General features: G+C 34.0%; 1 protein-coding gene across 4 annotated transcripts in view; it reads right to left on the bottom strand.

The window, feature by feature from the left end:
• The window catches only part of LOC115210959 (glutamate receptor 4), a 676560-nt gene that overhangs the window by 454862 nt on the left and 197833 nt on the right, over positions 1 to 23865 (bottom strand). For all 4 annotated transcript variants that reach the window (XR_004999835.1, XM_029779782.2, XM_029779772.2 and 1 more), the window contains exons 8-9: positions 21999 to 22106; positions 15351 to 15461 (exon numbers count right to left, since the gene is read on the bottom strand). Coding sequence is in view for 3 of the 4 variants with exons in the window: in XM_029779782.2 (XP_029635642.1) it covers positions 15351 to 15461; positions 21999 to 22106 (219 nt within the window). In the remaining variant the exon portion in view is untranslated. The remainder of the gene's footprint in view (positions 1 to 15350; positions 15462 to 21998; positions 22107 to 23865) is intronic.

A 23865-nucleotide genomic window follows, 5' to 3' on the forward strand; every position in this document is an offset into this window, starting at 1 on the left:
GTTGGTCCAGTTCATTCAGCTGGCAAAAATGAGTTGTACTTGTAATTCAAAGGGTCAGTCTAATCCCATTCTGCGTCACACCGAATCTACCCGAGAACTACGTTAAGGGCACGCACGTCTGTGAATGTTCATTTCACGAGCGGGCTGATCAGTTGATCGGATCAACTGGAACTCTGGTCAACGCAACCGATGGAGTACTAGTTGTAACACAGGTTGTAATGCAAAACATTTGAAAAGTTCGATTTTTTTAGTTTTATATAGTTGAGGACTACTATAAATAGGCAGTGGTTTGTTTTCCTGATTTTTGTATAGTTTTCTATCTTTTAGTGATCTTCTTTAATTTTGAAAGAAAGAACATTTCTAAATAGCTCATTTTTCTGTTCAGATGCTAACTTACTGAGACTTTGTCTGTGATAACCCGCAAATACGTGGATGCCAGTCGAAATAATTCATTGTATTTCATTTCGTAACTAAACAGCCTGATTTCAAACTCGAACATGGCAACTGGAATCGATGATATATCGATTAAATGCTCGAGATCTATGCTGGCTAAATGAGAAAGTTCCCTAATAGTTAAATTGCAAAATGTTTAAATGGACTTCATTATGTTTTCTCTTGCCATCAAAACAGGGATTAGCGATTATAAGAATATAGGATACTTTAATTATAAACTGAAATTTAATGCAAAAGATTCTACGTTCTTCGGATAAAATAGCAATAAAATAATTTTTCTCCAATAAAATATCTATAAAATAATTAACTACTCGGAAAGATAGAATTATTTCTGTGCACCTCTTAAGACGTTAAGTAAAACACGGTATAATACTTAAGATATTAAGTAAAATATTATGCATTATGATTTTATATAATGGAATGGTAAAATTATATATATATATATATGTGTGTATGTATATATATATACATATATATATACATAAATATATATATATATATAAAAGTATTGAGATAAATATATATATATATATATATATATATATATATATATATATATATATATATATATATATATATATATATATGCTTTTGGACAGAAATACATCCAATTTATGTATGCGTATATCTATGTATACATACATAGATACATAGATAACATGTATACAGATAAAATACTTCCATATATACGTGTGTTTAGGCGTATGTCTATGTTTGTATGTGTCTATGTATGTATGAATCTATGTATTTTAAAAGTTCTATTGTGCAATGAAAATGGAAAAGCAATATTCGTATGGATTATTCTAGCTTCACTCTCATTTGTATTGTGTTTCATAAACTGTTCTTCACTGTAAAAATTATCAATACAAACAATAATTTCTTTTGTTCCGTGAGGTGTATTTTAAGATGAAATATTGAAATGGGGGAATTGTTTTCAGGGATACCTTCAGCATGAAGAATAAATAGTCAAGTGGAGATAAAATACTTAATGTTGTGAACGTTCAACCCACCCAAAAATTCTAATCAATCAGCGAGTAATCAAGTGAAAGCGAGTAACCAAGTGAAAACATTTTATCATTAGTTCTTGTCAAGAAAGTTAGGGGAGAAAACTTTGAAATGCAAATTGCTTAAGCATTATGCAGTGGGGTTTGGCGATGAGTATAATATATTACACAGCTTTTCTCTCCCCGTCTGTTGTAATCTTATAAGCTCAACCTGTTAATATTGCACGAGATCACACGTAGAATAATGGAAATATGGGAGTTCTTAATTTTTTGTTTGCATTGCAAACATTAAGCTGCAGAATTGTATAGCATTAACACGCCAGTTAATATTCTATAACTTCCCACTTTTCTTCTCTAGAATACTGAAGTATGAATTCAAAATACAATATATTATTCTACTCTCACAAGATAATTGTTGTAATAGTAATATCAACAGTAGAAAGAAACATAACCATAAATATGGCGGCATGCATGACTGTAGGCAAGAATTATGCTTCATAAATCCATGATTTCTGTTTCAATGTCAGTGAGCGATTTTTTACGCTGGTATGTGTTACAATAGCCCAGGGTCGAGATAAGCCAGATGAGCAGAATTTGATAAACATAAAATAAATGGAAGCCTTTATGAAGAAGCTTGCTTGATTTGGTGTGCTAACCATTATCTGACACCCAGTCTTAACGCCTCCAGCGAACGTTTGGGTAACTTTACCTTTTACGACTCTCTCGAATAGGTCACGTGCTAGAGGATAACTTCTCTTTCTCTGATAATTTATGGGTGCCCTGAAAAGAAACGTGTGTTGCCCTTCCATTACAAATCTGACTAAAACATTAAGGAAAAATGTTATACAGGGAGCCTGCTTTGCTTTACTGAAGGTTTGTCACTGTTCAACATTTAATCATAGTGGGTACCTTTCGCTTTGAACTTACGATCTGTAATCTCTCGACAATTATTTTATCTGCATAAGGTTTTATGTTTATGATCATATAAATCTCTTATTGTTAAGTTATTTTAGAAAAAAATATAAGTGCTTAGCTACAAATCATCATCAAACGCTAAAAAAGATTTTATATTATATTAATGAAATATCAAGCGCACATTAAAGACTAGAAAGAGTCAAACTTTAAAGAATGTGAATATTAAACGCATTATCTATTTTTTTATAATTGTAGATTTAAAACTAATGTAGGTTAAGTTGGAAACATCTATGTCATTTTACACAGTGCATTTATTGTGAAATCTCATTTTTTCTTTATTACATTTTCACATTGAAGAAGAGCACTTTCCATCAAGATTTATGATGCACTTTGTAAATGAAGGTGCAAGCTATACTGGAACTAGCTTGTTTACTTTTTCAATCCACCCTTGATTTGTAAGGTTTTGTTATCTGCATATGGGGGGAAACATTTATGCTAGTTTCCCGGAAATATGATGCAGACAAACACTCGCTGTAATGTACCTGTTCTTCATTTCTCTCCCGTTACAGGCTAATGCTTGCTTGAAATGCGCTCTTTTCAGATGTTAGTACCAAGACATCGCTCACTGAGGACATTCCCTCCAGGTTCCTTGTCCTAGACAAACAACTTCATTTTTAGATTATCTCTGTATATTATCTGTTTGGTTTTCATTGGAGAAAGCCTTGCGGAAAAATTATATCACATACTTTCTCAGTTGTGGAAATAAAAAACATGGGATACTAACGGCCGCTGCATATTTTTCACTGAGTTGAAGAACATGTTCTTCGTTTTTAGGCACAATGTAATACGCAGTACTGTTCAGAGAAAGCATGAGAATTGTTGCTTTGTATAATTTTTCACCGAATATTGAATCATTGCTGTTGAGGGAAACGATGTGGTTTCATTTTGGAATGAATCCAGATTTCAGCTTCTCGGTTTTCAGTAATAATGTGGTAGAAATTGCATCGAAGTATTACTACAACTTCTGTGCTTAAGGAGTGAATTACACTAACGTATTAAATATTGAATATCAAACAGTTGTACCTGAAACGAGTACCTACCCGCTCAGGATTGCGTTTTCTTAATTGTGTACCATTTCATACATTGAATCTTTCACCTCCCGAAGTTATATACCTTTTGCTTCTTGATACTTTACTTTTATAAGCATCGTCGCAAATTATGAAAATAAGCCTTTCTTATTTACATATGGGGAAATTTATACCATTTTGTTGGAACTTTTAATACTGCCAGCCACTTGCTATCATGTACCAGTTCCTAATTTCCCTCCTGTGACATCTCTGGTTTTCAGTGTCTGCTACTGGTGTGGAACAATACTTAAACCTGCTTCTCTTTTCAAATCTTGCCGAATCCATGAGGATAACACTTTCATGAAATACTGATCAAAGGCATTTCCAAGACATTAGTTCCAGTTAGAATATAAATTAGATTTCCACTACCATTATTAATGAACTGGTGAGTATCTGTCACTGCTCAATTTTCATCTTCGAGTAGATCATTGAGTGTATGAGTTTCCATAATTGATGCAAATAATGTGAGTTGGTGCAGGAGACGAAATACCATTCAGAAGAAAGTAACTTGATGTATGAAAAGGCTTCGTGATGAAAGAATTTCATTCAGACTCCTACCATGGCTATCTAAGGCACCAGATGCCAATTCATAAAACCCTATTTGTGTATATTTTCTTAAAGGTTATCCTCAGTTGAAAATTATTCTTTTGATAGACAGTAGCAATTTATTTAGTTTGGGGTGGGGTTGAAAGGTGGCAACTTCTGTGAACCATTTCACTATGAGAATTATCACATTTTCATCTCTTTGGTTCTAAAATGTAAACAGAGGTGGCTCAAAACACGTTATTACAAACTTTATTGTCAAGTGTTTTCATATCTGCACAAGCTTCTTTAAAGAGATGTCCTATGCTCAAAAGGGCATCTAACACGTCTGAAACATAACGCAAAGAGATGTTGATATGCATTTTGTTCTGCGCGCCATTTGTTCTGTCATTTGTTTCTCTGAAATGCTTAACAACACGACTTGATTTAAGTGAAATCAGAGTCCTAAGCTCTAACATCATAGAGATTTCAATATTACTAATCTTTCCTCCAAACAAAATCTTTTCACTCATAGAACTTTTATGTATGCATCATACAAACTAAGAATTGATGTAAACGATGACAGCTTCTGGCACATCCACTTTTCTTTTTAAAAAGAATTCTTCTGAAAAAAATATGGAAGAGACTCTAAGTTTCATGAAACCAGGAATCTCGACAACATGGGTTCATTCCACAAATTCAGCCGAACATTCTCTGTTCGAACTACATTTTTTTTAAAGATATAAAAAAGAAAAGTTATCAGTTAGAAATGGCTAGATGCCAAGACATCATAATTCTTCAGCTAAAAGTTCAGAATTGTGTATTCTTTAACTGGAATTATATTCGTTTCGATCGCCTTGATATCACATTCATCTTGTTTGGTCTATTTTGGGTTTTTCCTACATTTATTGCCTGTTTTCAATTAAATTAATGCGTTCTTCTAAAATGCTGTAAACAACTAAGAAAAAACAAATTTCCGGCCCTAGAGAGTAGAGAAATGGGATTGTGCTAGGTTCAAATAGTTTTTAGTTTCCTCATCTTAATAAGGATGTGATTGAAAGAAAGGTGATTGAAAACGACTCATAGATATGATAATCCATGCACTCATCTCTATTCAATACTACTTTCGACCTTACAAGGGAATCGTTATATATTCACTCTAACACCTAGATATAAGTTGAATTTTACTCAAATCGTGATCTACCGCCTTAATTGAACAAAGCTATACCTTAGACACTGTTGTCCCTGATATAAAAATAGATGAGCAAGGATGGCAAGCTTTTGATCATAGATTTGCACTAAAGTCGATGACCTAGGGTTGAAGATGGACTGTCCGTATTTTGGCAATGAATTATTAATTTTTATCTTATGTTCGAAGCTAGAAAAGTAGAGAGAGAGAGGGGGAGAGAGAGTAGGGGAGATTATATAATGCTCATGCCATTAACAGGTTCATTAAAGACATAAGTGAAGTGAAATAACTGTAGCTACATTTGGCTCACATGCACTATTTCATTTGTATTTATCGATAATGTAATAATGTTTTCCTTACAAGAGCCGAAGCCAAAGGTGGGTGTTATGGGTCGAAAGAAAATTGACGTTGTGAATATTATGCCTTTTCCCAAGTTACTGACGATTTCACTGAAGCATAAATTGAAGCCATAACGTGAAAAGATTTCGCTAAAACATTATGTCTTTTGTTGTATATTTATGGGATATGTCCATTCCGTCAATTATTAATTACATAGAGAGTAAGGAAAGCACTAGTAATCAGTTTTCTTGGAAATTGCAAGCAAGTCTCCCATCACAATAAACGTTTTATATGGAATTGATGTGAAAGATGTAATTTCAAAACTGTACAAGTATTTCACAACGATTTTCGAAACAAATCATGAGAAAATTATATGGGGCTGCAAAATGTTAGATGTTTCAGTTCGTAAAGAGAAGTAGCTTTGTTGATCATAGAAATGTGTTTTTATAATACTTCTTTTTATATATATTTTTTTTTATTTGTTTGCTTTCCATGCTGTTCAATGTACGCCAGGGCTTTCTTGAAGGTTTATAGTAGCATATCACGTTTTTCATTTAGAATATGTTGCTAGCGTCTCCCACCATCTTTCCGTATTTCTAAAGAAAAGTACACTGTGAGTGGTTTCCATAACCGCTCTCCTGCTGGGACATTGTAACAAGAGAGAGAGAGAGAGAGTGAGGATGGAGATAGGTGAGAGTGAGGGTGGAGAGAGGTGAGAGTGAAGGTGGAGAAAGATGAGAGTGAGGGTGGAGAGAAGTGAGAGTGAGGGTGGAGTGAGGTGAGAGTGAGAGTGGAGGGAGGTGAGTGTGAGAGTGGAAAGAGGTGAGTGAGGGTGGAAAGAGGTGAGAGTGAGGGTTGGGAGAGGTGAGAGTGAGGGTGGAGAACGGTGAGAGTGTGGGAGAGAGATAGACAGACACCCGCTCAGAGGAATCGACCAAATATTTGAAGGACGAAAGATGACATTGGTGAGGTTTGAAATCTGAACACAGAGAGCTGGAACAAATCCCACAAGGCATTCTATCCAACGCTCTAACAGCTCTGCTAATACACCGAATTTTGTTTCATTAATTAGTTTACTTCAAGTTTTTGAAAGACAGCGAGTAGCAATGTTTTGGAACATTAGAGCAAGCAGCTCTATTGATAGGGAACATATCAGAAAACCATTCAGGCTATACATGACATTTTGCCCCCAAAGAAAAAAGAAATTACTCTTTAGATTTAAAGCTCTGTTTTCCATCACGTTTCTCTCAAAATAAAAATTGAGCGTTTAGGATTATTTCTGCGAGGTGAATGATCAAATCAGCGATAACACAGATGGTATTGAGATATTGTAAGACGATTTTTCTGCTGAAGTTACAATTATAATCACTATCTTACAATCAATCTATTGATAAAAGACTGCATTATCGAATGCAGCTCTGTTGGATGTCTTCTTGACAAAAATAACAGCTGGATCAAGATGAGAATCTAAATGATTTCTTCCCTGAATAATGCCATTATGAAAGCAAAAGATATAATTTGCCTTTACACTATCTTAATTAAAAGGTGGTAAGTTAATTTTTAAATATCGATAGCGTCTTATATTAATCTGTTGCCGAACTATGTGAAGGTAAGCGTTATGTTGGAAATGGATGACTATTGATTGTAAGAGTATTTATTTCCTAAACACTTATGAATAGACAAAACATAGCACGTACTTCCTACATCTTTTGAAATGCATTTATTTTCTCTCGAACATTTTCACTGCATGTAATAAATGAACAGAAGCTAAATCTTCATGTATTGATTTATGTTCTTTGACATGGGGACTTTTTGTTTCTTTGTTTGTCCCTTTTTATAAAAGAAGAATATTCCATAAAACTAATCCTAAACTATTATACTATTTTTGCTATCACTGAAGGCGAGTGAGAATCAAATTCTCCTCAACATTTAGACAGAATTCAGAGAAATCAAACATAAACATTTTAACTCTTGAGCTGCTGCATTGCTTCCATAGTAAAACGATTATATTGCCAATCTTCAGGTCTAGGTAATATGAACTTATTTTGCTATTTACATCCTATTTCATGGATACTAAACATATAATATCTGAAGAACTTTGCTATCTTTAGTCTAAGATGTCAGTTCAAAAATTTGCTTGTGTGTCATTATATCTTAATGCCAACTAGTTACAGAGTGTACCGGGTGATTTTGCGTTGCAGTATCACCAGTGCTTTTTATATGGCACCAACACCATGCTTTTTTACGTGGGGCCAGCACTTTCTACGTAGTAACACGGATAATTCTGCTCAGTCTCCTCTAAACCCGATATCTATTGAAGGAAATTAAATATCGTGGCTCACATCGAACAATAGTCTGTCAAGTAATAAAGCTAAGCAAGCAGCATTTTTTGTTGTTTCAATTGATGAGGATGTATGTAACCCACATTAGTTATATGAACTTAAAGTGTTCTGTCGTATATCATAAAGATGACATGACAAATATTGCCCATACGTTGATTTCGACATTTCAACGTGGAAAGACAGGCCAAATAAATCGACTGTATGTAAACTAACCGCTTGGGTATCATTAAAATGTGTAATCAGAAAGACATATTACCCACTTGAAATTATTGACAAACTAATAAGTTTTGAATACGTAAGAACATTACGTTGAAAGGACAATTAGTTATTCTTCAAGCATTTTATAACGTAAGTTCTTATTATAATGCTGAAATGTTTGATTTCTGCCTGGTATCAGTTTGAAGAACAAAAGATCGGTCAGCGAGATTCAAGATAGCTAATGGAGTCGCTGCTGGAAATCATATCATTCTCGCTTTCACCAGACATTATTTCACACGAACATTAAATTCAGCTGGATAGATATTACTAATTAGTCCACAGCGCACGTTCCAATATCGAATCGTCCGGTAAGAAAATTTCAATACATTTTGCCAGTATAATAAACACAGCCTCCAGGTCGGCAATCGTATTGTGACGATTAACATTTTCTCAATGTATCAGAGAAGCTCGTATAGAAATAGGAAGTCATCAAACATTCCGTAGACAAACGGAGAACGCAATGCGAAGCCAAAAGACAAAAATCAGCAAAGTAATACAAATATAAAAAAAAGACTGCTGAATTGTCATTAAAAAATCTCATGTTTTCTTAAATCCTCTACCATTAATACGATCAAATGCGAACTATGTTGTGAATAATTGCAGTGTTGATTTGTGTATGGTTATGTTAGTCATGCATATTACAGCGGAATCACTGTACAAATCTCACTTTATTTCAATACAGAAATTTAGGGTGACAATTATTCATTGTAGGTCTAACTGTAAAGTTTCAGTCAGAATATTGATCCATGTTTTATAGATATTTACTGGGCTGTGCTGTGGTCAGTTGGATTAAGAACTTAATGCTTTCCATTCATAAGGCTTAAAAGAATGTAATTTATTTCTGCTATTGTGTCTTACTGCAGTGAGTGAACACAGCACATCAAAGTGAAGCAGTAATCAATCGCACAACTAGTGACAAAACCCTGAATGACCATCAGCAGTATATAACAATTGAGGCCGTACCAGTCCGTATCGATTTCTCTCTAGTTAATATGTACACTATGAACTTAGCTTTTACTCATACCGAAATAGGCGAATTTTCATTTCTTAAATGCGCTTGTTTGCAAAAATAAATCTTGTAAAAGTAACACTCGCACACACACAAATACACACACACAGCCACGCACGCACACACACACACACACACACACACACACACACACACACACATATATATATATATATATATGCTGTATAAATTTATTCGCTCAGAAATATGCAGAGAAGTCAAGTTTTTCGGAAGACTAAGTAGATGCAGGTTTCTGTCTGCCTCCTTTTATTACTCTGGTATCCAAGCCAGTCGACATTAAAATACTGAAATTCTTCTGATTCCAAACAAAATTTTAATATTCAGAGTATTGTGTATTCTCGTAACCGTGATTTTACTTATGTGGTCAATCTCTCCTCTTGAAGAGTGAAAATGGATTAATCACTATAAATGTAAATAGTTTTCACAGAATTTCTCTTGTCAATAGAATTTGTAAACCGAAACACACGAGTTTATGACTTAATATTTGAAACTAACATACGACATTAAAAGAGATATTAAGTTGCTGTTTACAGAATGGGTTAAAATTAAAACATTTTCAAGCCGAGATGTCACGGTTTAATAGTGAAATTTATTAACTTGTCATGATAAAAGTGTCTAAGATTTCTGATAAAATTATTTCGGAATCTGTGAGAAAAGTCAGCAAGTAAGAAATTGAATTTGACAGCGTTATAAATTAAACCGATACGCTGAAATCTAAAAGTTAAGAAATAAAATTAAAAGATAATAAAAAAGTTATAAGTCATATATATATATAGGTTGAAGTAATCAATAGCAATGGAAATATTTAGTGGTCATAAGGCTTTACTTTCAATGTTTATGGCAGTTACATCGAGCTCAATATATTGAATAGCGTAAAACACAAAAATACTTTTCTGAAAAATGTTGTTTAGAAAAAAGTGATGTCGGATTTACTCGAAGTTAATTTGGTTTCGGTTTTAGAGTTTACTAGCAGTATCGCTCGGCCTTGCTGGTGTTTGTTTTCTTTTCTACCCTTTAGAATTGGAATTTTTGAAAAGTAAAAAATTTGCATTATATAGCTTGTTATTCTCTTTGAGTGAACATATTTCTGGTTGAAATACACCGAAAAATGGCGACACAGCAGTCAAAAAATCGTAAAAAATAGTGATTATCATACGGAAATCATCTTTTTGATGTAAATAATTTTTGGTGTTAACATGGTCCGATTTGAATGCTTTCTTCTACGGAAGAAAAAGCATACTTTCAATTTTGGTCAACTTGCGCCGCAGGGTCTCGGAGGAGATAGTGTTAGTTGAAAGCTACCAAATCTGCGATACACAGACAACGTCAGCTTTATATATAGAGAGATATAGTGATTTCTAATATTAGCACGGGGGACCAAAATTTGGGAAAGTGCATAGTGAAGGAATTCGGTCCCAGTATTTGACTGGTCGTGTTATTTTATTCTTACTGAATGAAAAAGAAAGCGAAAGTACAAAAATGTCGTGCATGAACAAAAAGAGGCATTTCGTACAACGTTTGAACTACTCTGGCCAATGCATACCTTTAGTGAAACTGTTATGTGTGTGTGAGTGTGTGTGTGCGTGCGTGTGTGTGTGCGTGCGTGTGTGTGTATGTGTGTGCGTATATGTGCGTGTGTGTGTGTAAAACACAGGATACACAATCTCCCAGTGTACGAAATTTTCAATGAGATTTTGATTCTTAACCGAAATATTTCCCTTTACCTCTATTATAAAGAATCTTATAATTTACTAATTATTTGGGAGGAAAAAGGAACATTCTACATTCCTTTTACATGCCTGGGGAGATTGATACAGCTAAAAAGCATATGCAGAAACATATTCAGGAAAAGCTTGAGCGGACGAGGCCTGTCCGGATATTTCTGGATCGAATGATTGCAACACTATAAACTAAGAACTACCAAAAAATATCTTGGTATTCTTTTTCTAATACTCAGGACAGCATTGGTTAGGTGTCTTCAAAAACATAATATCCTTTGATCGTACCAATTTTAACAGGCATTTTATCTCAGATTCTTGTATCAAATATGTCGCATCTGGGTATTAATGAAATTTTAATGTAGTTTTTTTAAAATATTCGGATAGGTTTCCTTATAAACCAGCCACTCATGTAGAAGATTCCTGAGACAACGTCTTATTCTTTTGTTTTCTTTTATTCATTTATTTGTTTCAGTTATTTGACTGCTGCCATGTTGGAGCACCGCCTTTAGTTGAGCAAATCGACCCCAGGACTTATTCTTTGTAAGCCTAGTACTTATTCTATCGGTCTCTTTTGCTGAACCGCTAAGTGATGGGGACGTAAGCATAACAGCATCGGTTGTCAGGCGATGTTGGGGGAACAAACACAGACACACAAACATATACATACATACACACATACACACACATATATATATGTGTGTGTGTGTGTATGTATATATATATATATATATATATACATACATACACGACGGGCCTCTTTCGATTTCCGTCTACCAAATCCACTTACAAGGCTTTAGTTGGCCCGAGACTATAGTAGAAGACATCTGCCCAAGGTGCCACGCAGTGGAACAGAACCCGGAACCATGTGGTTGGTAAGCAAGCTACTTACCACATAGCCATTCCTACGCCTATTACTGGAATTTTATTTCAAATTGCATAAAGTTCAAAGATTTTGTGCTGCGCAAATGGAAACCTGCATTTGTTAATTACGTAAGGAGTTGAAAAAGTAGGACAGCAACAGATTGAATATTTTAAACTTTAATTTCCCCTTCAGATCTGATTTCACTTCTAGAAATTGTCTTTACTTCACAACTTCCAAATAAGACAAAATTACACTCAGTTTGAAAGATTTTAAAATGAAATCTTTGTGTATTGCTAAAGGAAATCAGCTCTAATATATTATTAATCACTCCATAATTAAACTTGAAGCTAATGAATTATGAAGACGCGGGCGTGGCTGGGTAGTAAGAATCTTGCTTCCCAACCACATGGATCCTGGTTCAATCGCACTGCATGGGCAAATTTCTCTTCCTATAGCCTCGGGCCGACCAAGAGTTTGTGCGTGGATTTGGTAGACGGAAACTGAAAGAAGCCCGATCTATATATATATATATATATATATATATATATATATAAATATGTGTGTGTGTGTGTGTGTCTGTGTGTCTGTGTGTGTATGTATATGTTTGTATGTCTGTATTTGACCCCCACCTCCGATTGACAACCGATGTTATGTTTACGTCCCCGTAACTTAGCAGTTCGGCGAAAGACACCGATAGAATAAGTACCAGGGTTACAAAGAATAAGTCCTGGGTTCGATTTGTTCGACAAAAGGCTGTGCTCCAGCATGACTGCAGTCAAATGACTGAAACAATTAGAAAAAGAATTGGAAAATGTAATTTGTATGATGATAAATACATATCAAGCGTATGTTCCTGTGTCTTTATGTGTGCATATTTGTTCTTCAAACTATACAAGCCTTGTTATACATAATGTATATATTCCGTTGTGTTCTTTTCAGGAAGCTACATATTCAATCGCATAAATTAAACCTTTTGCATTTTTTAGATATTATTTCCAGTGTAAAATAAAAAAAAAATCGAGGGTTATTTTTCCTCTTAATATTCTATGAAAGTGTGAACAGATTTTTTTCCAACATAACAGTAATATATTATAAATTGAGTACAATATCTTGGTTGGTGAATGGGCAGATTTGTTAGAGAGTCGGATAAAATGTATGGCAGAATTAGTTAGGGCTCTTCAGATTAAGACTTCAAATTCCACCTCTGTTGATTTTAACTTGTGTCAATAGAATTCACTGTTACTCTTTTTTATGTATAAATCCGTTTATGTATAGCAATTGTTTGTGTATAACGCTTGTGTATAACATCTGTTTAGGTATAACTACTTATTTTCGTACAACTCTGATCAACGAACGCCAAACAATTTCATCTATACAAACATACTCGTATGAATAAAAAGAGATTTTTGCCTTCGGTGTGATATCTGAGCGGCAATTTACCGAACCGTTTGGGAAAAGCAAAAATTAAGCGTTACAACACAGTGAAACCTGGGACTATATCTAATTTATGTAGGATGCTATTCAATTTTGATCGATCTAAAGTGGCTAAAAATGTCGATAGGCATCGCGTGGTGGGGCTGCTGAACTAAGCTGATTTAAGAAACACTTCCGTATATTGTCCAGTGATATCATTTTGGTAGCAGTGGTCAGTGGCAGTCAATCGGAACTGTTTACTATTGTATCGTAAAGAGCTCTTCTCGTTTCTTTTTTCGATCTTTTCTTTTTTGGATCTCTTTTGAATAAGTAATATTCAGGAAGAAAGTGAAGTATTAACAGAATCCTACGTCAATCAGAAGACGGTGGAATTAAAACTGGATATCTATAGAGAAAAGTCAATGCAGATATGTCGTCTCCGCTGATCCAGAATTAGTGTTTCTTGAGGTTTAATGGGCCGAGCTTATAGACAGAATAATTTGCAGTGTTTTAAATTTTAGGTAAAAGTCTATACACTCACATACACACTCACGCGCACACATGGACGTACACTTCATAGATATTTATGACTTGTGCTACTGAGACGAAATTCCTTTACTACATACTCGTATGTGAGGAAAAGAAAATATCAAGTAAAATAGTTTTTTTTTAAACGGGTAGTGTCTACTGTCATAACCAACCATAAAACTTTCTTTATAGCGAGATTTATTGTTAGATATCAAATAACAAGCACATGCAAAAAGATCAAAATCTCAGAAGAGATACACATCTGTGCAGTTGGTGTTTCTCAGAAATGGAGGATTAAGTGCCTACAATAGATGTATGATATATTTTGCAAAATTTCAATGTGGCTTATACACAGTGGTGGTATGGTGGGACTTCGGTTGAGTTTTCTAAAGTGATACTATATATTGTCAAATAACTGAAATGTTTATAAAGACAACCACAATGAGAGGGAAATTGATATTGATGCAACGTTCCAAAATGTTATAACATTAACTGAACTTAAGTTTAGGGAACAGATATTATTGTTCTACAATGCACTAAATATTCAAATTTCCTCAATCAAATAATACCATAACAGAATCTGAGTGAATATAGTAACCCAAAAGCCTCAGCTTTAGTGAGAGACAAGAAATAAATGCGAACATTACGTTGCTCTGAAGTGTGATAGTTATGTAAAATGTAAAATAACTTCAATGAGAATTACAAATAAGGCCATATTTTCGAGCTTATCACGAGCATACTTATAGTGTAAATTATTTAATTTGATATTTCTCTCGGCGGTGGAGTGGCAGAAACATCCTTGTGATATTCATTTACAATTATTTGCCTTTTGGTTTCAAATTTCACCATAATCGACGTTTCTTTTCAAAATACCATACAACCAGGAAGTAGAGTGGGCCGATATTAACCGTCTCTATTTAGCCTAAATTATAAGGATTTGTTTATAATGTTGGAAATCAGTACTACCCTCACCTTGGTTTATAGATTTAGATTAAAATCATGACAACACTCATATGTCGGTTGTTATTTAAGTAAAGAGTAAACTTTGCCATTTATCCATTCCTTTATCATTAGCCGATCACTTTGGTAGACATTGTGCCTAATTAAGAATCGAATATTTGTTAAATGGAGGCAATCTTTGTAAAATGATAAAGTATTACGAAAAATGTTTACTGCCATATGATTTCTGAATTTATGATCTTAATTTACTCCTGCGCTGAGGTTAAATTTCCATTTTGCCATTGTGGTTCACGTTGACAAAATATCTGCTGCCAATACTGTAGAATCAATTCAATACTTTATATATTCAACTATTTTTTCTTTTTATTTTGTATCATCATTTCATTTAAAATCTAGCCGAATAGATTTAACCTTTCATATTTCTTCATTGCAGGATAACAAGTAATGTTAATACAGTGTCTGGTTGATATAGAGTACGTCTCAATAGAAAACTGCTTGCATAGAAATGCAAAATAGTAAAATAGTTTAACATTGAAAACTTACCGTCAAAAGACAGAAACTGTAGACGCTGAAATCTTGAATATGTGAGAATATGGTATGAGAAAGAAAGAAGACAGAGACAGAGATATAGAAAGAAGGTAGCAGACGAGACAAAACTAAAGTAAGAACGAAATACTGACGACTTACTTTAATCGTAGACATTATCTTTGTGTTGTTTATTTCAATTATTGTTTTGTCCATATCTGGGGGACGTTCCAATCTAATGTCGAGCCCTGTTTCATCAGTCCATTCTCCTATCTGAAAGATCAAGCAATGTTGTATGTGAAAGATGATGCCTTTCAGGACTCTAATCATAATAGTTCAAGAACGAAGTTAACAACAACGTTACCAACGATACGGACATTTTAAAACAATCTCAATAAATAAATATTTGATGAAAGATAATTCGGTATAATATTGTTGAAAAGGCTAACGGTAACAATATTTTTGATACTTAGATCCGTAACGGTGTATTAGAAAGTTGTGGGATTCATACTCTTGCTTCAAGAACATTAGAATCAATAAGGAAATGGTTGAAAGACTGTAATAGACATAGAGTTTCTAAGAACTTGCAGCCACATAATATCACCCTTCACACTAATTTTAAAGTTGATGATAGTAATAAAAATATAGATTCTCAAGAAACAGTATATTATAGTGGAAAAGTTTCTTTTCTGTTCAACTATCCATCATCACAATTGCGGCAATAAAAATGACTAAAGAGTAGATTTCTAAAAGAAAGCATTCGAAAATGGTGGACATAGTAAAAATTACATCAATATGTAACTGCAAATTCGATATCTAGAGAAAAGCAAACAACACGAATAAGATGTTAGAAAAAATTAGAGGAACGTTATTGGCAGAGCAATCATACAGACAATTTCATCCTCACTTAACAACTATCTGTCAAATTAGAAAATGTCAAACATAAATCTAGCAACTATGTTTTTAAATAAGAGATGTCAATTATAATTGCTATTAGGAGCTTTGCTTCTGATTCTCATAAACCTATCATCATTTCTCTCAAGATAAAGAAACGATTGTTGAGATGAATTTATCGCCCTTACTCATCATTGCTATGATTATTCTTGTCATCACCAGACTACCCGCATAAAATAGATTATTTTGCGCAAATAATATATCTTTACAGTATTGGCAAAATTTCTGAATTATGTGTGTGTGTCTGAATGTTTGCATGCACCTAATATATGTATAATGTGTATGAGAATCGTATGTGCGCGCGTGTTTGAGTACGTATGAGAGAGGTTGTCTCATCGCCTGCGCATGTGTTTGATATATGTGTATTATTCAGTTCGTAAATTAATCTAGTGAAAAATGCCCAGCTCACAGATATAGCCCTTGCAGGCGGAATCCTGCTGGTAAAGTAATGTGTTCAATATTCAGTAGAAGATTACGGCAGTAAATATATTTTGTATATTTAGAAATATTAGAATTTTTTCTGAATAGACATTGAAAGAAGGACAGGATGTTTATGAAAGAAGGACAGGATGAAAAGTTTATTATGAAGTTTAACTTGAAACCCATGTAGCTAGGTCAAGCGTATCTCAGTCTGCAATATGAGAATCGCATTCTCTCGAAGGACATCATCATAAATAACAATCAATTTTGCTTCCATCGAGAATTGAACGTTTATGAATTAGTTTAGCCGATTGCACACAGTGCAAAAGTTATACAACAATTTTGATCAGTTTGGATAAGATTTTACGTAGTGGGAGAAATGAAATCTTACGTTTCGAGGCTGTCCCTTCTTGGTTTGAGAGAAAAAGTATAATTTTTTTCTCTCTCGCAGACAATCTGTCCAAAATATCAGAATTCCTGTCACCTAATGAGATACGAATTTATCTATCGTAATGAAATAAATGTTCGGTACCTAGTTGTCGATGTGAAGTGTCATTTATATGATGGCGCCTGTGCATATAATTATTGGTGTTTATATAACTTTTTTTTTTTTTAGATTAGCAGATTTCTATTTGGTAAATTCATAAGAAATGTAAGGAATAATGTATTTTGTCTCTTGTTTTGTTTTGTTTTTATTTTTAGTTTAGCGAGATGAGATAAGCAATCTACAGCCTCAGTATAAACATTATTGAATAAAATATTATTGAGTTAAATAGAGAAAGGAAAATATTTATAATGATACAAAATAGGATTTCCTATTGCACATCAATACTTCATACAAATCTAACGGTAAGTATAATATTTATACTTAAATACTCCAATTGTAATAATCATAAATTAAAAATAGTTTAACGTATGTAAATATAATTGTTATAATAAGGAAATGGAATTAAAATAACTCAATAATAATATTGCGATGTCAATGTATAAGAGAGAGGTAAGAAAATCGAATACAAACATGAAGGACATTTTCAAGTCCAATACATGATTCTACCGAGTTACAAATGCCGTTAATAATATAAAATTAGTTTCCTATATTAACTTACAATATGAAAATCTTACATTGAACCTGGAATATATTTTTCTATAAATAATTCGATATTATCCTCTGCACGATACCAGAAATAAAATTGATATCAATTTTATTTCATACACGAAAGTAACATGAAAGAAGGGAAATATTTCAAGTAACGTGTCATAAATAGTATATCGTAAAAGTTTCTGTTTAATTTATAAACTCTAATGTAAGCTTTTGTGTACCAACACTCCAACAAAATTAATTGACAATAAAGATTTATGTATTATTTTTGATTAAAAGAACGAAAGATCACTTATTAGGAAAGACGCCGTCAACAACTTTTGCACATTCAGCCTTAAAATATCTTACGTCACTAACATAATCTCTACTGATTCTATAAGTGATACTTTTAAATTAAGCAACATAAATCCATTTTTTCTTAACAGAGCATATTTGAACTCTCCATAGCTTTTAAAAGTCACGATAGTATTAGCAAAAGCATCTACTAGGCAGTCCCTTATTATGATAAATATTTACAGTATAGTAACTTCAAAGACGAAATTACGTATTCACTTTATTTTCTGCCCTTAAAAAGAGAAGGTGTGTCAACCAAATGCATTGCTCTTTCCTCAATGTAAAATCTAATTGAGCAACATTTTTCATAATTATAACAAGCACTTCACTTCCATAACACAAATATAGAAAATATTTTAACAATCAGAATCTAAAACAATCTACATTTATATCAGAAACATGGAAAATATAATTTTGCACATCCACTATCAAAACCGAAGAGCCATACATTCAAAACTCCAAATATATTACCACCATGCAATGTGGGAGCCGTGATGTATGACGCAGATGTCACTTCTATAAGATCCAATATGGAAGTGACATATAAGCGTTACACAGTCATGGCAGAGAAGTTGAAGCAAAGAATTTTTTAAATTATGCATCCTTTAGACAACTAAAAGTCAAAACAAAAAACACAGCGTATAAAAAATTCAGAAAAGATTTCTGGTTATAATCTCATATGGAAGATCACAGCAATGTTCAAACATTTCACAACTGAAAGGAAAGGGTGTAATGTGTGTATAACAGGAAATGAGAAAAGTTCCTGAAACATTCTCAACCAGGGTCTCAAATTCAACAACAGACTAGAGATATTTCCGAAGTGCAGATCTAGATATTTTAGAAATGCATTCGGGAAAATTACTAATGTCCAGGCAAGTAAATATCGCCATCTTCAACAGAGTTAATTAAAACTTATTAAATTCTAATATAGTTTCAAGTCAGGTTTTCTTCATATTTTCTCCTACTACTTCTATTTTCTCCCTTCTCTCAACTCTCTACCTTTTTTAAAGTTTATAATCAACATCTCCCCAGTCTTTGTTTAATTTCCTTAAAATCACATCCTAATTTATCATGCCTCAATTTCACTTGAAATTGAAAACAGGCAATATCATAGTTCTCTAGATTTCCCCACCGCAACCAGATGGGATGTTTGACGAACATATTTTTCGTATTGAGATAGTCTCTAAAGTCCTTCTGGTGACGTTGATCGCCTGGGGCTAAAAGCATCAGTAACACCCCCCCCCCAGTGGCTAGCCACATTCAGATGGCTAATACACCTTACGTTATTTATAATTGTTTATTAGTATATGAAGCGTGGCTGTGTGGTAAGAAGCCTGCTTCCCAATCACATGGGTCCGGATTCATTCCCACTACATGGCATCTTGGGCATGTATCTTCTACTATAGCCTCGGGCCGACCAAAGCCTTCTGGATGGATTTGGTAGACGAAAACCGAAAGAAGCCCGTCTGATATAAACAGGTATATATCTATGTATGCGTGTCTTTGTGCCTGTGTTTGTCACCCACCACCGCTTGACAACCAGTGTTGCTGCGTTTATGTCCCTATAACTTAGCGGTTCAGCGAAAGAATAGATATGATAAGTATTGAGTTTTAAAAAAATAAATCTTTGGGTCGATTTGTTCGTTTAGGGCCCTTCAAGACGGAGCCTCAGAATTGTTGCAGTGAAATGAATGAAACAAAATAAAAGATATGGGAATTAAGATGAAGTGTATAAGTTACGTTCCCCTAGATTTCCGTATAAATAAAAAAACATTAATCTCTTTTAAGTATAGAGTACAACATTTTGCCATTCCGTGTTGTACAGCATTTCGGCGGTTGTTCAACGGTTTCAGTAGTATTCCCTACGAGAAGAGATTTTTAAAATATTTTCCTAAACCTACTACTTTTCTTCAGAAATATCTGAATGGTCCCTCACGACCCTTCTTACAGAAAAGTATAATCGATATAAAGAGATAAAGAGATTTTTCTTTTCTTTCTTTCTAGATAACTTAAAATGATTCTAATACATTAGTTGAATAATGCATTAGATAAAATGCATCTTAGTCAAATTGAATTTCTACGTACAGGATTTGCGAAAAATGAAGATGAAATGCTAATAAACAGAGAGGGAAAGAGAGAGAGAGAGTGGGGCAGACAGATAGACTGATGCACAGACGACCAATAGAGATTTGATAGACTTCGAAAGGTAGGAAGATATTTACATAATATATGCATACGCATATACATAAATTCACATGTGCATTCATACATACATTCAATAATTCAAAGCTACACATATTCTAACATATAGAAAGATATTCAGACAGACAGGTGCATATACGCACAAACACACATACAACCAAATATGCACACATAAATATATATGTATACACATTTACAGGCATATATATGTATATAACGAAGTGGTTAAGACATGAAGATGACAGAGAACACGAAGAGAAAAAGAAAGAGAAAGTTGGAAAGAAATTTTGATTTTGGTTCTATATGAAAGAAAGTAAATCACGGGTATTAAAGCTAAAAACAGTTCTGGACCACTGTTTTAACCTCTTTGATCATAATAACAGAAACCCCTGGGGACATAATATCAATGAATGTAGACATTAGATGGACAATTGAAAGCTAAATCATCAAGAAAAATTGCAAATGAAGAACCTTCATCTAGTTAAATTTCTTTTGTCATCAGATTTGAATACTACCGTGCCATCCATCGTGATTAGGCCAAATTTCAGACAAATTTAAGTAATGAATGTCTGCAGTGAACGTCTGCAGAAGCAGAAATCAAAATAACCGAAAGCAATATCCATTATAAATTAGGTGAGTCGAACTTATAAAAACTTTATTGATCAGAGACTGAAACTAAATGTCTGATAACCTTTTATTTTATTCAAAGATCAATATACAATTGAATATGAGGTAAAAGTGTGTGCCCCTCATAGAATCAAGTAGAGTGGCTTCTTTGCCATTTCAACTCTATGTGCTTAAATTCATATATATTTACTTATCACGCGCTGATCTGATAAATAAGGTTTAATATTTTTATTTGTCTTTTTCGTTTGCCTCAAGCGAAAGTTACAGGTGTTGAACTTTAGTTGAACTAAGAGAGTGGCTTTTATCCCTAAAGATATGGTAAGATCATAGTAATATGGTATACTCTTTGGAGGATTGAATAGATTACCTTGCACTATTCCTTCCGGCTCTCTCCACTCTGTATTCAAATATTCTCTGAGTCTAATTTGCGACAAACCTTCCATAGCCGATAGAATAATAAAATATATAAATGCACCCTTTTAAAGCCTAGCCAAGCACATGGGCTCTGTTTCCCGGTTTCTATGGCGCATGTGTTCCCCAGCTGGATGGGACGACAGTCCATCGCAGCGTTACTCATTTTTGACAGCTGAGTGGACTGGAGCAACGTGAAATTAAGTGTTTTGTTCAAGAACACAACGCGTCGCCCGGTCCAGGAATCGAAACCACAATCTTACGATCGTGATGCTGACACCCTAACCGCTAAGTCACGCCCTCCTCATAGTCGATAGAATACAGTACGAAAACATAAAGTAGGAGACATAAAGAAGCTTACACCAAAATCTTTCAAATACATGTCCCAAGTAAAGGAACCCAAGCACCATGTGGTTGTGTTTAATGGAGAGATGATTTGTAATTAGCTACACTTCAACCTAAATTTAGAAGCTTGGTAGTTTAGTATGAGAGATAAGCCAAGCATTAGCGCTTGTCTTGTTCATAGTTATTTCGTAGCACAAGAGAGAGGATATTTTTTTTGTAAAGGTTCTAGTTAGTAGGTGAACCTATTAGGAAACAATACAGTGGATGACAAAACATTTGTAATTTAGAATTTAAAGATTATAGCTAAACCAGTAAAAAATCGTTATTTTCATCAGTAAATAGAAGATAGTTTGTTAGCAAAAGTCGAAACAATACAGAGTTCCTATGTTAGTGAATTCAGGGTACAATGGCATACTTACATTTTGTAACGGTTTTCCATAACTTAACTGCAACACGTCTAGCTTAACATTCTTTCGTTGAAGGTTGTCGTCAAAGGATACCGTGCCAGTGAGTCCAGTGAAATTTACCTGTAAAATTCAATAGAAGATCAAAAAACTGAAACATCATATTGCAGAATATGTATCTAAATATGGAATAATATCTTTAGTAACACGAGAAAATCCTACATTAATAATATATGATTAATTCGACTATTATATACGTATATACACATGTATGTATATATATATATTATATATATATATATATATATATATATAAATATATACTTATATGCATATATAAATGAGCAATAATAAATCTCTGAACGAGGCATAAACAGTACCTGTACGACAATGTGAAGTATATTTGCCACTTAAATGTGGCTAACCACTAAGGGTGGATGCTACTGTAGCTTGTAGCCCCAGAAGAATATCTTCTCCAGCTGGCTATTTACACACTTTCTGTGCTCTATCCGTATTTGCAAAGTGAAGCCATCCTTCCCATCGTCGACCTGACGTGATATGCAGGGACCCGTCGTCAGCGCACGACAATCACCGGTCTTCGAAGGAGTCCCAATGCAAATACATATATCCCATATATGTATTGGGATCCATTTGCATCGAATACCAGTGATTGTCATGCGCTGATGACGGGTAAATACTCAGAAACCAGGGTCCGTGCGTATCAGGTCAGGTCGACGATGGGAAAGATGGCTTCCCTTTGCAAATACTGATAGGGCACAGAAAGTGTGTCAGTAGCCAGCTGGAGATATTCTCCTGGGCCTACAAGCTACAGTAGCATCCACCCATAGTGGTTACCCACATTTAAGTGGAAAATATACTTCACATATATAAATGTAGGTACACATATCTATGTATGTAGACACATACATAGACAACCATGTCTAAAAATAGACAACTATATGTAAAAAATAGACATTCATATGTAAAAACATTTGAACTAGAAACAAAAGATAAAAAAAACAAAAAGCATCCTTAAACAACATGCTAGTATTCAATTCTGTGTCAGCTGAGTCTATTACAAAAGTACAGCCGTCTTAGTTTAAATGCGTAGCAACAAGCATTGATATATTTGATATATATGTAAAATTGTAACACACATGATTAATTATAATATTCTTTCTAAATAATTCTTGAAAGCATTACAGATCTGTTTTCAGCCAATAAGAATACTATCAATTATAGTTGTTAGTCATTTTAGAAATATAAAGAGACGTAACAGCTGTAGATAGTCAAACCGATGATTTAATGAAGTGCTAACAAAGCTATAATTGGGAAATTATTTTAAAATTATACGTATTGTACTTTAAAGTGTGAATGTTAATTCTCTCCAATAGATTACACTAAAAGTTTTCAACTATCAGATAATAAGAAAAGTTGTTTCAAAATAACACATCGACAGGAGAAGGGAAGTATAGCCAAGTCTATATAATTTAAATTATTATATAAGCAAGCAAATGAAACACGTGGAGGCACATGGCTAAATGGTCAGAGTAGCGGACTCGTGATCAAGGGAGCGCGGGTTCAAATCTCAGACTGCGCGATGTGTTTCTTTATGAGCGAAACACCTAATCTGCACGCGGCTCCGACAGAACGTGGTACCTTGGGCAAGTGTTTTCTATAGCCACAGGCCAATCAAAGCTTTGAGAGTGGATCTGGTAGACGTAAAGTGACAGAAGCCCGCCGTATGTGTGTGTGTGTGTGTGTGTGCGTGTGTGTGTGTGTGTGTGTGTGTCTGTCTGTCTGCTTGACTCCCCGCCCAAACATTGCTTGACAGCAGATGATGATGTATTTACATAGCCGTAACTTAGCTGTTCAGCAAAAG

The sequence above is a fragment of the Octopus sinensis genome, linkage group LG1, assembly GCF_006345805.1.
Source record: "Octopus sinensis linkage group LG1, ASM634580v1, whole genome shotgun sequence".
NCBI lineage: Eukaryota > Metazoa > Mollusca > Cephalopoda > Octopoda > Octopodidae > Octopus > Octopus sinensis.